This window comes from Ambystoma mexicanum, chromosome 10 (genome assembly GCF_040938575.1).
Source record: "Ambystoma mexicanum isolate Mex_15411 chromosome 10, UKY_AmexF1_1, whole genome shotgun sequence".
Lineage (NCBI taxonomy): Eukaryota > Metazoa > Chordata > Amphibia > Caudata > Ambystomatidae > Ambystoma > Ambystoma mexicanum.
Window position 1 is genome coordinate 183,945,276 of NC_090932.1, and position 12,319 is coordinate 183,957,594.

Sequence of the window (12,319 nt, forward strand, 5' to 3'; positions counted from 1 at the left end):
CTGCTTTACATCACACACCTGGAAGCGCAAGACCACGCTGCTTTACATCACACACCTGGAAGCGCAAGACCACGCTGCTTTACATCACACATCTGGAAGGGCAAATGGAGTTCTGAAATGGGACATCCATTTTCTGTGTGCACCTTGCATGTGCAATGGGAAGGTACCAAAGACTGACTGCACACTTACCGGTCTGTTTCCTAGCAGCAGCATGCACCATGCTGTGGCTTCACGCTACTGACCTGGCTGTCGGGCAATATTACGTCACGTTACTGTGATGTGTACCTCGCAATGCTGCAAGGTGCATTCCCCGTGTGCTCTGCTGCCAGATTCTAAAACCTCCTGCTGGCAAGAAAGCCACATGTGCCCTCTGCAAAGGACAGTCGTTTTCTACGTGATAGACATGCAATGCACTGCGTGTGTGTGGCGATGAGTTCGGATTCGCTACAGCTCATGTTTACATGGGCGTATCGCCTGAAAGAGCTATGGGAGGGAGTAAGTGGCTATGGGTTAAGCTCTGGGTCACAATAGGGCCAACACATGGAAAAAGAGGGGGGTCCAGGAGCAGTGTCGAGACAACACTACAATGCAACACTACACGGGAAACCCTGCACTGCAACCTCGCGTGAACCTTATCAAACAAGTGCACTATTATAAACCGCATCTAGTTTTATTAATGCATCATTAAAGTACTGAAAACTAATAAGACACTGCAAAGGAGAGAACAATATTGCAAACAACAATGGAATCGTTCACTGTCTGAAGTATGATCCGCAAATTGTTTATTGCTCTTGCAAACTGTAATGATTGTGCTTGCACGTGCATGACTAGAGAGAGTTTAAGACGCCATTTTATCTGATGTATTATGTACTGTGGGTCCTCTCACCAATCAGCAGCAGCGCGTGCAGCTAGGATCGTCAGGGAGCACCACGCATTTGGAAACAGCGCATGTTGCTTTGCAAGGAGAATGCGCTGAAACCAGGAAACCCTTTTCACGATCCGCAACCCACACTTGCGGCCTGTCAAGGACAATCGTTTAGTAAACAATGAGTGGGGCTTCCTTTTAATTGTGCACATAGAGAAATGAATCCCTTCTAGGGAATCCTAAGGGTGATGGCTCAGGCACCGTGAGACTAAATGATTTGCTCTAAGTGGTGAAGCCATGATTTGAGCCCAGTGTGCAATGTAGGCACCAGACCACACATGTTCCCACTTTATGATGTGACTGGGATTTAAACTGTACACTGCAGCCAGCTGTTTGATATCTAGGCGTGACAACACATCTGAAAGGGAGGGGCTTGGATGAGTTACTTGGAAGAGATGAAACATGCAAGTTTCCTTTGCTGCTTGATTTGGTGCATGCATGCAGCTGCAGCTAAAGTGTTGTGTTATGTTACTGGGATTTACATCATGTGCCTGTGCCGTGTTCATGGACTCCAGGCCCTCGGCTGGTTCAGAAACAGATGGGATTGGGTTAGATAAGTGGGGAGAGACGAAAATGCAGATTAACCTTTGCTGCTGTGTTTGGTGCATGCATGCAGCTGCAGCCAAAGTGTTGTGTTATGTTACTGGGAGTTATATCATGTACCTGTGCCATGTTCATGGTCTTCCAGCTCTCTAGTGGTTCAGAAACAGATGGGACTGGACTAAGTAAGTGAGGGAGAGGATAATACAGGTTACCATTTGCTGTTTCATTTGGTGCATGCATGCAGCTGCAGCTAAAGTGTTGTGTTATGTTACTGGGATTTACATCATGTACCTGTGCCGTGTTCATGGTCTTCCAGCTCTCTAGTGGTTCAGAAACAGATGGGACTGGACTAAGTAAGTGAGGGAGAGGATAATACAGGTTACCATTTGCTGTTTCATTTGGTGCATGCATGCAGCTGCCGCCAAAGTGTTGTGTTATGTTACTGGGATTTCGATCATGTACCTGTGCCGTGTTCATGGTCTTCCAGCTCTCTAGTGGTTCAGAAACAGATGGGACTGGACTAAGTAAGTGAGGGAGAGGATAATACAGGTTACCATTTGCTGTTTCATTTGGTGCATGCATGCAGCTGCAGCTAAAGTGTTGTGTTATGTTACTGGGATTTCGATCATGTACCTGTGCTGCGCTCATGGACTCCAGGCCCTCTGGTGGTTCAGGAACAGAAGGGATTGGGTTAGGTAAGTGGGGAGAGGGCAAAATGCGGGTTCCTTTTGCTGCTTTATTTGGTGCATGCATGCAGCTGCAGCCAAAGTGTTGCGTTTTGTTAATAGGATTGATATCATGCACATGTGCCAGGTTCATGGACTCCAGGCCTTCTGGTGGTTCAGAAACAGATGGGATTGGGTTAAGTAAGCGGGGAGAGAGGCAAATGCAGGTTTCCTTTGCTGCTTTGTTTGGTGCATGCATGCAGCTGCAGGCAAAGTGGTATATTATGTTACTGGGATTTATATCATGTACCTGTGCCATGTTCATGATGTCCAGGCCCTTGGTGCTTCCAAAACATGGGTTAGTAAGTGGGGACAGAGAAAAATGCAGCTTACCTTTGCAGCATTGCTGATGCATGCATGCAGCTGCAGCCAAACTGTTGTGTTATGTTAATAGGATTGATATCATGTGCCTGTGCCGTGTTCATGGACTCCAGGCCTTCTGGTGGTTCAGGAAGAGATGGATTGGGTGAGGTAAGCGGGAGAGAGGAAAATGCAGGTTACCTTTGCTGCTTTGTTCTGTGCATGCATGCAGCTGCAGGCAAAGTGCTGTGTTATGTTACTGGGATCTATATCATGTACATGTGCCAGGTTCATGGACTCCAGGCCCTCTGATGGTTCAGGAACAGAAGGGATTGGGTTAGGTAAGTGGGGACAGGGGAAAATGCAGGTTACGTTTGCTGCTTTGTTCTGTGCATGCATGCAGCTGCAGGCAAAGTGTTGTGTTATGTTACTGGGATTTAAATCATGTACATGTGCCATGTTCATGGACTCCAGGCCCTCTGGTGGTTCAGGAACAGATGGGATTGGGTTAGGTAAGTGGGGAGAGGGGAAAATGCAGGTTACCTTTGCTGCTTTATTTGGTGCATGCAGAATAAATGCTAATGGCAGCTCAAACCAATCTTCTCTGGGTTTCACAGCTGTGCTATGTAGACAAAGACACCAGTGAAAGAAGTCCTTATTTACAATCCACATTATTTTTGTGTGTTTCGGTTTATAGCAAACAATAATAAATACCATTGTACAATGTAGCAATATATATATAAACCTGCTATTTATTAAAGTATGTTTTTAAAAGTTCTTACAAACTTTCCAAAACGAAACAATTTCAAAATTCAATGAAGTTTGATGCTAACACCTGCTTATAGTATTTTTTTACACAACATGGAGTGTGTTATGCGCCCCTGCCATTTCTAATCACACAATATTTACACTTGTTAAGGGACAACCCCACTGACAATAGTAACTGCGGATCAGCCACTCACAGCTGTCTCTGCGCTCATCTACCATTAATCGCTCCCCAGTTCATACCCTTCCCAGTTCGTATGCCACAGGCCCCGTGCTGCACGAAGTGCGGCACGATGGAGGGCCTGGGGAGTTAGGCGCAGGGTGGGGGAGACAACCGGCGGGAAAACAAAAGGGAGGGGCAGCCAGAGCGGCGCCCCCACCCTCGGCGTTCCCCAGGAAACGCCAAACAGGAAAAGACCAGGTGTGAAAGTAACAGGGGGGGAGGACAGGAAGAAGCCGGCCCCCAACGGCACAACAAAAGGGGGAAGGGGTATAAGTAACCCAAGGAAGCGTGGCCAAGACACAACCAGGTTAGGAGCTCACCTCACTCGGGTAAGCTCCCGGGGCCTGGAAAAGGGGGACAAGGATACGTTTTGCCTCTGCGGGCTTATGCGTAGTCCGTGTCTTCGGTTCCCCGGTCAATTTCGCCTCTGCGGGCTCAAGTGTCGGGAAGAACAAAGGAACGGGGCGTAGGAGGAGCGGAAGAAGGAGGACCCACCTCTGCTTGGCGGCGACATCCATCGGCGAAGAGCGGGACCCCGGAAGGCGAGAAGCGGAACCATCGGCTTCGTACCTGGGAATCCGGAGCTGCAACACAACCAGTCGGAGGTGCGGAAGAAGACCGCTGCAGAAGTCATCGGGGAAGAACAGGCAGCGTTACCGGCGGAAGAAGCGGGAGAGGCCGGGCAACACGCCGCCAAGTAGGAGAGCCAGAGAGCTGAAGCGGGCGCCTCCTACACCCGCGGAGAGAGGAAAAGAAAGGTCGCAGAAGAAACGTCGCACCTAGGGGGCGGGGCGAAGGACACGCCGTATAAACTTTAAAGCGGCAGTACATACCGGTGTAGACAAACAGCACGAAGCGAAAAACAGCAACAGTCTGGAGTCCGAGCTGGTTAGGGCAGCGTTGCCCAGGAAACAATTAACACCGGGAAAAAGGAAAAGCATAAACTAGAACAAACGGTCGGAACAGGCAACACGGGAAGCCAGACAGGGGCTCAGTGTAACAATACAGGAGGAACAAGCAAGTGAGGGAAAGTCTACAAGAAAGCCAGAAGAGGCAAAAGTTGGAAATGACGGAAGAAAGAACAAGAAGAGCGCAGGAATTCAGCGCATGGGCCAAAAAAGCAGAAAAAGACTATGGGGCCAAATGGGTGCTGGATGTGATGCAAAAGGAAGAAAGGGCTAGGGCAATGTCGCCCCTGCTGCTAGAGGATTCCACGGACAGCGACGAGGAAGCCGCGGTACCCCAAGGACAGAAGAGGGCAAGCGGAGTGGCGGAAGAGTCGCAAGAGCCAGAGAGGCCTAAGAAAAAGCAAAAAAACAAAGGTATCGTAAAATTAAATAACAATATTAACAAAATGATTAAAGTATTAAATGCGAATGTCAAATGCATAAGGGCTCAGGGTATGTCGCCCAGAGCCAAGAAGGGAAAGAAAAGAGAGCAAGATAACCTGGGATCAGAATGGGAAAGTAGTGATGATGAAGAGAGAGACCACCTGCGAGCCTGGGTGAAAAAGAAAGGGGTAATAGGTAATGGAAGAAATACAGAGGTCAGGGCAGGAGGGGGCATGGGGGCAGGGGCCAACAGACAGCGGGGCTACCATCCCAACACCGGGGCTTCCCCAAAGCCCAGACCCTATAGCAACGCCAGCGCCTGCCGTAGTAACAGTAACTGAGCCAGCCACAAATATGACAAAGTATGGGAGACCCACGATAGGCAAAGATGCATAGGGGCGGTCATTGAAAGCACAAGCCTGGCATATTAGCGACAAAGTTAAAGAAAAAATATGGAGAAAAGAGTTGATAGACATATTTACCTTGCTAGATGTACAGAAAAGGGGCCATGATATAGCAAAAGAGGATATAAAGGAGGATGAAAAAGGTTTATTGAAAAGATCAGCAGTGACAAGGAACTTTGACAATTGGACAGCAGCATTCCAGATAATGTCGTCCATCATTTTGCAGAAATTCCCTGAGGACGGCCCATCGCTAGTCACCTATCAGCAGAGTGTACTGATAGTTTACAAAGCATTTGGGGGTGATGCATGGAAAGAGTATGATCATGAGTTTAGGAAAGAGATGGATTGTTTCCCGGATATTGGGTGGGACGAAGAGAATTACAATCTGTACATCTTTAATGTATTAAAGGAGAAATGGGACAGCAGAGAACAGTCAAATACAGGCAGCTATTACAGAAGACAGTATGGGTACAACGATTATAGGAGCGATTACAGATACAGCAACAGGAGGTTCGATAGTAGTCGTGACAGGGCCAGCGAGCAGAATTTTCGGAGCAGGCAGTACGAGGCACAGAGAAGTTGGCAGAGCAACATACCACCAACAGCACAAGGGGGTGGCAAGGGAGAGAATGGGGGTCCAAGAACACAGCCGGGGCAATGCAGAAATTTCGAGAAGGGGGTGCCATGCAGCTGGGGGAAAAAATGCAAATTCAATCACAAATGCGAGAATTGTGGGGGGGAGCATATTACCACTAAATGCACGAGAGCAGCATACAATAAGTACAGGGGGTCAGAGAAGCGGAACTAAAAGGTTAAGTGAGAAAGGGGTCACTCCAGTGAAGATAGAAAAAATGGAGAAATGGCTGCGGGTGTTTCCAGATCAAGAAATGGCAGAAACGATCTGGCAAGGGTTTCAAGAAGGTTTTAAGATCCCGTTTGATGGGCACGGTTCTACGAACATGCCCAAAAATCTGAAATCAGCATTAGCAAACAAAGATTTGGTAACCAAGAAAATCAGAAAAGAAATCGAGCAAGGGAGGATCAGAGGCCCTTACAGTTCTCCCCCATTTAAAGAGTACATATGTTCACCACTAGGATTAGTTCCAAAAAAGGAGGCAGGTGAATTTAGGCTGATTCACCACCTATCATACCCAACAGGGGCCTCAGTTAATGACGGCATCAACAAGGAGGCAGTGTCAGTCAGTTACTCAGATTTCATGGAAGCCGTACACATAGTCAGAGAGGCAGGAAAGGGAGCATGGATGGCAAAAGCAGACATAAAGTCGGCTTTCCGCCTATTACCAGTGACAGAAGAGTCACAGAGGTGGTTATGCATGCAGTGGGCAGGCAAATACTTTGTGGACAGGTGCCTTCCGATGGGTTGCGCCATTTCATGTGCGTATTTTGAGAAAGTAAGCTCATTCATACACTGGGCACTTACAAAAGAATGTAAGGGGATGCAGGTAGTACACTACCTGGATGACTTTTTATTCGTGGGGCCACATGGTTCCAAACAATGTCAAAATACTCTGCAGAAATTCGTAGCATTGGCGAAAGAGTGGGGTTTCCCATTAGCGGAAGAAAAAACTACGGGCCCAACACAAACAATACAATTCCTAGGCATCGAAATAGACTCACGAATGGGGGAATGCAGGATCCCAGAAGAAAAGGTAGCAGACTTATTAAGTAAAATCAAAGACCTAAAAGGGAGAAACAAGGCTACCGTAAAGGAGCTACAATCACTGGCAGGAAAACTGAACTTTGCAGGAAGAATCATACCGCAAGGTAGGATATTCCAGAGAAGGGTAGAACAGAGGACAAGAGGGGCCAAAGAAGGACACCATAGGGTAAGAATTGGGGAAGGAATAAAAAGGGACTTGGGGGTGTGGGCAGAATTCTTAAAGTCCTTCAATGGCTCAGTAATCTGGCGCACACCTATAAACGAAGAAAACGAAAGGGTATTGTTCACAGATGCAGCCGGGGGGTTCGGCTTCGGCGCAATGCTAGGTACGGAATGGTGTGCGGAAGAATGGCCAGAAGCATGGCAAAAAGCAGCATGGACTAGTAATATTACATCGTTAGAAATATTCCCAATATGGGTAGCACTATGCGCATGGGAAAAGGAGCTGAGCTGCAAAGAATTAAAAGTATGGTCGGATAACATGGTGGTAGTACATGTCATAAATAACGGGAGCGCCTCATGCCCACTGGTGCTGAAAATAATGAGGGCTATAACCCTGAGTTGTCTTATGAATAATGTCAGCTTAAAGGCAAGACATATCGCCGGTGAAGCAAATGTGGTCGCTGACGCCTTATCTCGCTTTCAGTGGGCCAGGTTCAGAGAATTGCGCCCAGATGCAAGAAGGACAAAAACGCCCACGCCAAAGAAGGCATGGGTACCTCTGGAAGAATGGGAGGAAGCACGGTCAACTACAAGGTTGGCTCAGAAGAGGAGGAGGAACCACAGGAGCAGACAGTCGAAAAGTTGGCCAGAAACGCCATAACATACAGAACTGGTGAGCAATACAAAAAGCATGTGAATAATGTGTTAAGAGAAACGGGGGCAAAAAAGGTGGGGGACATCACAGTGGCAATGTTATGTGAATTTGTGGGGAGCGCTTTTTCGCAAGGAAAGAGGAAAAGTTGGGCGGCAGCACATCTGGCGGCAATATTCACGAATAAAATACGCAATGAAGGGGTGGGCAAGGTTAGAAGGAAAGATACCTGACAGCAGGAGGCCCTTGAATTTTGCAAAGGTGACGATATTGTTGAAACTTCTGCATAGCACATGTAAAGGCAGCTACGAGATCAAATTGTTTAGGGCAGCGTTTGCATTAGCATATTATGGGGCACTAAGGGTCGGAGAGCTAGTAGCGCGTAACACAACGGCAGGGGATGGCTTAGCAAAGAGCGACATCTGCATAAGGGCCGAAGGAATGGCAATACTACTAAGGAAGTCTAAAACAGACCAAGAGGGGAGAGGGCGGACAATAGAGCTAAATTGTATCAAGGAAAGAGAGCATTGCCCGAGGTTCATCACAAAACAATTTATCAAGGTGCGCCCGGAAGTAGGGGGGCAGCTATTGATACATAGGAACGGCAGTGCCCTCAGCAGATATCAATTCCTGGCAGTACTGAAGAAAACCATAGCAAAGGCGGGGTGGGACGAGGCAGAGTTCGGGACCCACTCCTTCAGAATAGGGGCAGCCACATCGGCATGGGCAGGGGGCCTGGGGGCAGATGGAGTAAAGAGAATTGGGGGGTGGAAATCACAATGTTTCAAAAGATATGTGCGTGAAAACGTGATATGATTCATTTCCCATTTCCATGCAGACAAAACACCCTACAAGTCAGCATGGATAGTCGGCCATTCATTCGTGACAAGAGCAGGCAGGTGGATCGAGGACTACAGAGAGGGTTTGCATTTCAAACGGACAATAACTTCATGGTGGGGCCTCCCAGGGATGCATTGGGAGGACATCCACGACAGGCTGTCAGATCTGATTGGGTTCAGGGACCCTCCCGAGTATTTGGTCATCCACCTCGGGGGGAACGACTTGGTCAGAACAAATCGGGGCGAGCTAATGCGCAACATGTGTGAATCACTAAGGGCGATAGCTCATTGCTGGGGTAAAACAAAAATTTTTATGTCAGAGATCATAACCCGCAGAATCTGGTACGGGGCTCACAAGAGGCAGGCTATTGAGACGGCACGGAAAAAACTGAACAAAGCAGTAGACAAGTACTGCAGGAGCACAGGACTCCATTTTATAAGACATGGGCTATCACAGAACGACCCCGACTGGTTCCACCAGGATGGGGTACACCTGTCCAATAAGGGCTTGGGGAGATTTTCGGACAACATTTTTCAAGCATTAGCGGTACAGGGTTGCAAATAGGGTGGCGGTAGGGTCGCTGTTTTGGGGGGACCTGAGCGGTGTAAACAAACAACCCCTCAGGTGTGGCGGCACGTGTCCAGGAAAGGATGCCACAGGGCAACGAAATGTAGTCGAAAAGAAGGTGGGCATCCCAACCCCTGGACACGAGGTGTCCAAAAAGCGTTGGTTATTGTACAGTTGTCATAACCAGTGTGTAGCGTTAATTTTGTATAAAATAAACAGGCCTACGGCCATCAATTTTTCCAGGAAACATAACTGTGTGTGCATTATCATTTCTGGGTCAGGGCATAGGACAACAGGGACAAGAGCAGGGGGGGAACCCACACTACTCAGCCTATCCGCTCCCCAGTTCGTATCCGCTCCCCAGTTAAAAGGCTCTGCTGACAACAAAGGCGTGCTAACAACATGCTTGGCCAATTCAGAACAGTGCTGTTTCTGACTTTGTGTTGGAGATGCAAAGCAAAAAACAAACATGGGCAGAGCTGGTAAATTAGTCTCGGAACACTGGCTAGGAACAGCTGAGCCTGTGCCTTCCAAGTATGTGTGCCCCGGGCAGCCGCCTCCTTTGCCAGCCCCAAGAAATGGCACAGAGCGTCAACCTGGTGATGCCCCCGTGTACAGAGACAGAAAGCTATGAACAGTTATTAGCCAACTGCACGGGCACGTGTGTTCATCTGGAACCTTGGTTTAGAGCAGTGGTGCTGCCCCCCCCCCACCCCTCGGGGGGCGAAGGGTGTCCAGGGGGCGAGGGGCGATAGGCTCTTCCAAAAGGGATTAGGGTGACTGATTTCACTAGCAAATATAAGCAGAAATGGCATAAGGGGGAGGGGGCGGCAGCAGCCATTTTCTACTCAAGGGGGGTAGGCAACAACATTTTGACTGAAAGGGGACTTGGCATAAAACATGTGAATACCACTGGGTTGGAGTGGTACTCACAGTCTTGCACTGGGAGGCCGCTGCAGGGTTGCTTGCGGCACTGGCTGGCCATGCCCCCATACTAGGAGTTGCTATCCTTGGCAGCACTCTTGCCAGTGGCATAGTCCGTGCGGGCACCGTGATGCCCAGGCTAGCGAACGGAAGTGAGCTCCGAAGAGGGGATGTGGGGGTAACGCCATTCATGAGAAACACAAGAGCTTGGCAGAGATGTGACCTCACCCTGCCCGGTGTGCCACCATTAACGCTGCTAGCCGCCAGCTGTGTATCTCAATTACAATATGAGTGCCATGTGCAAACTCCGCACAAATCCCAGCCTTTAAGGTTCACATGTCCGCCTTGCGCTCTATACAGTCCGGTGAAATTCGTGCCCTGGCACGTGGTAATAACAGCCAATCGCAGTGGCCCGCTGGGAGATCCAATCAAATGTACACATTCTATGTCATCTGGCTACAGCAGTGCTTCTTTAAAGCGCTGCATAGAATGCTAGTAAACATTTGCCCCCAAGCACTAGCAAAACACGGGCGACTGGGCACTTTCTCGCATGCGGTTACAGACTCCAGTCCCAGCCACGAGGCTCTGGCTGCCGCTGCCGAGAGCTGTGAGGAGCAAGCTGGGGACAGGGTAGCTCAGTCGGCTCGTGTCTGGGAGGGTTGGCTAAGGGACTGAGGCGCGTGTGTAAATGTCGGGTCATGTTACACGCGCGGTCCATGTTTGCTGCGAGTCGCCGGCTACATGGAGACATTCACTCACTATCTACATTCAGCCGCTGAGGGACCCGGCCCTTCACAACATCGCCCAACACTCTTCTGCAACGCCCCTCTTCCACCCTCTCTTCGCCCCCGGCTGCCACATAAACTCACATAGTCGAAGAGGGAGCCCACGTTGGCGGTGATGAGCAGCACGCCCGCCGGGTCCGGCGTACCCATGGAGAGGCAGCAACTGTCAGTAACTGCCCGGGAGCTGAGTGCACGCGCCAATTCCTCCGGATCCCATCAAGTAGGCTCCTGAAGATGGACTGGGCCCGTGATACGGGGCTTGGTGTGTACTGGCCGCACTGAAGGGGATTGGAGGGGGGTGTGCACTTCTGGTGGGGGGCTGCTGAGCACCAAGACGCAGGCTTGGTAGCGGCTTTTAATGAGGCAGGCTACAGGAGCCGGTTGACCCCCTGTCTGGTAGGCCTGCTCTGACCTCCTGGGGTGGGTCTGGTGGGGGGTGACCTCCTGGAGGTGGCCGGCAATGGTTCAGCTATGCTCCAAGGGGAGTGGGGGCTGCCGGGCTCCTGTGGGAGTGGGGGGCTGGATCAGCAGTGCGCTTGGGTGTAGGGAACCTCTCTGCGTGGGGTGGGGGGTCTGACGGGACCCTAGGCGAATTCTCGCGTATCTGTTAAGCCCCTCGGGGTGGATGGGAGCCGGGGATGAGCTGGGCTCTATCGTTTCAGGCAGGGATCGGTGGGGCTCCTCAGCTGGCTTCTGCGGGAGGTCTGCCACGCTGCTGGAGGCTCCTGCTGAGCTCCCCTGGGACCTTAGCGAGATCCTAGTGGGGCAGAGGGATCTTCTTACGAGTTCCTAGAGGGGCTGGGGTGGGTGTCTGCCTCTGCCTCCGCCTCCTTTTCTCTTCCTGGATGTAGCTTCTAGCACTGTCCCATGCGCCTGTCCTCCCGGCCTGGCCTATTCTCGTTCTGTTTCTCTTCGCCCCTCCCCTGACCCTCCCTCTGCCCGCCCTCTACCGTCTTCACTTCTCCCTCCCGCCCCTCTAACTTCCGCACTCTCGATACGGCCCTCCTCCAACCTTTCGCTCTCCTCCCCTTTTCCTCTCTCCTCCCCTTCCCATACTCCAGCCCCCTCTCTCCCTCCCTCCTCTCTGCGTCTTCCTACCTCTTTTCTCCGTTGTCTGATCTTCAACGTTCTTAGCACTTTTCGCCCTTTTCCCTCTCGATCCTTCTACCCCAGCACCCCCCTGCTTCTCCCTCTTCTATCACCGTTTCTCTTCCCAAACCAGTCTCCCTACTTACAGCGCGGCGCCCCCACCCCGATTGCACCTTTCTCCTCGTTTTCCTCATTTAGCACCCATTTCTTCCTAGCCTTGTGTCTCCTAAATGTCTGTACCATTACCCCCCACACCTCAACAGCCAGGCACCAACTGCTCATAACCACCATAAAACTCGCACGCACTCCCCAGGGGACCCTGCAACGTTCAAAGTGTACTGGGCAAATCGGAGAATTCATGGATGGGAATGTAGCTTAATTTGCCTTAAAAACCAAGCACGAG

The 12,319-nt window shown here is 50.3% G+C and overlaps 1 protein-coding gene across 4 annotated transcripts in view; it reads right to left on the reverse strand.

Moving 5' to 3' along the window:
* The window catches only part of LOC138491262 (inositol polyphosphate-5-phosphatase A-like), a 705,879-nt gene extending 694,142 nt beyond the window's left edge, over positions 1-11,737 (reverse strand). For all 4 annotated transcript variants that reach the window (XM_069617676.1, XM_069617677.1, XM_069617675.1 and 1 more), the window contains exon 1: positions 10,912-11,737. In XM_069617676.1, coding sequence (XP_069473777.1) covers positions 10,912-10,977 — 66 coding nt within the window. In that variant the 5' untranslated portion in view covers positions 10,978-11,737. The remainder of the gene's footprint in view (positions 1-10,911) is intronic.
* Positions 11,738-12,319: the final 582 nt, after the last annotated feature.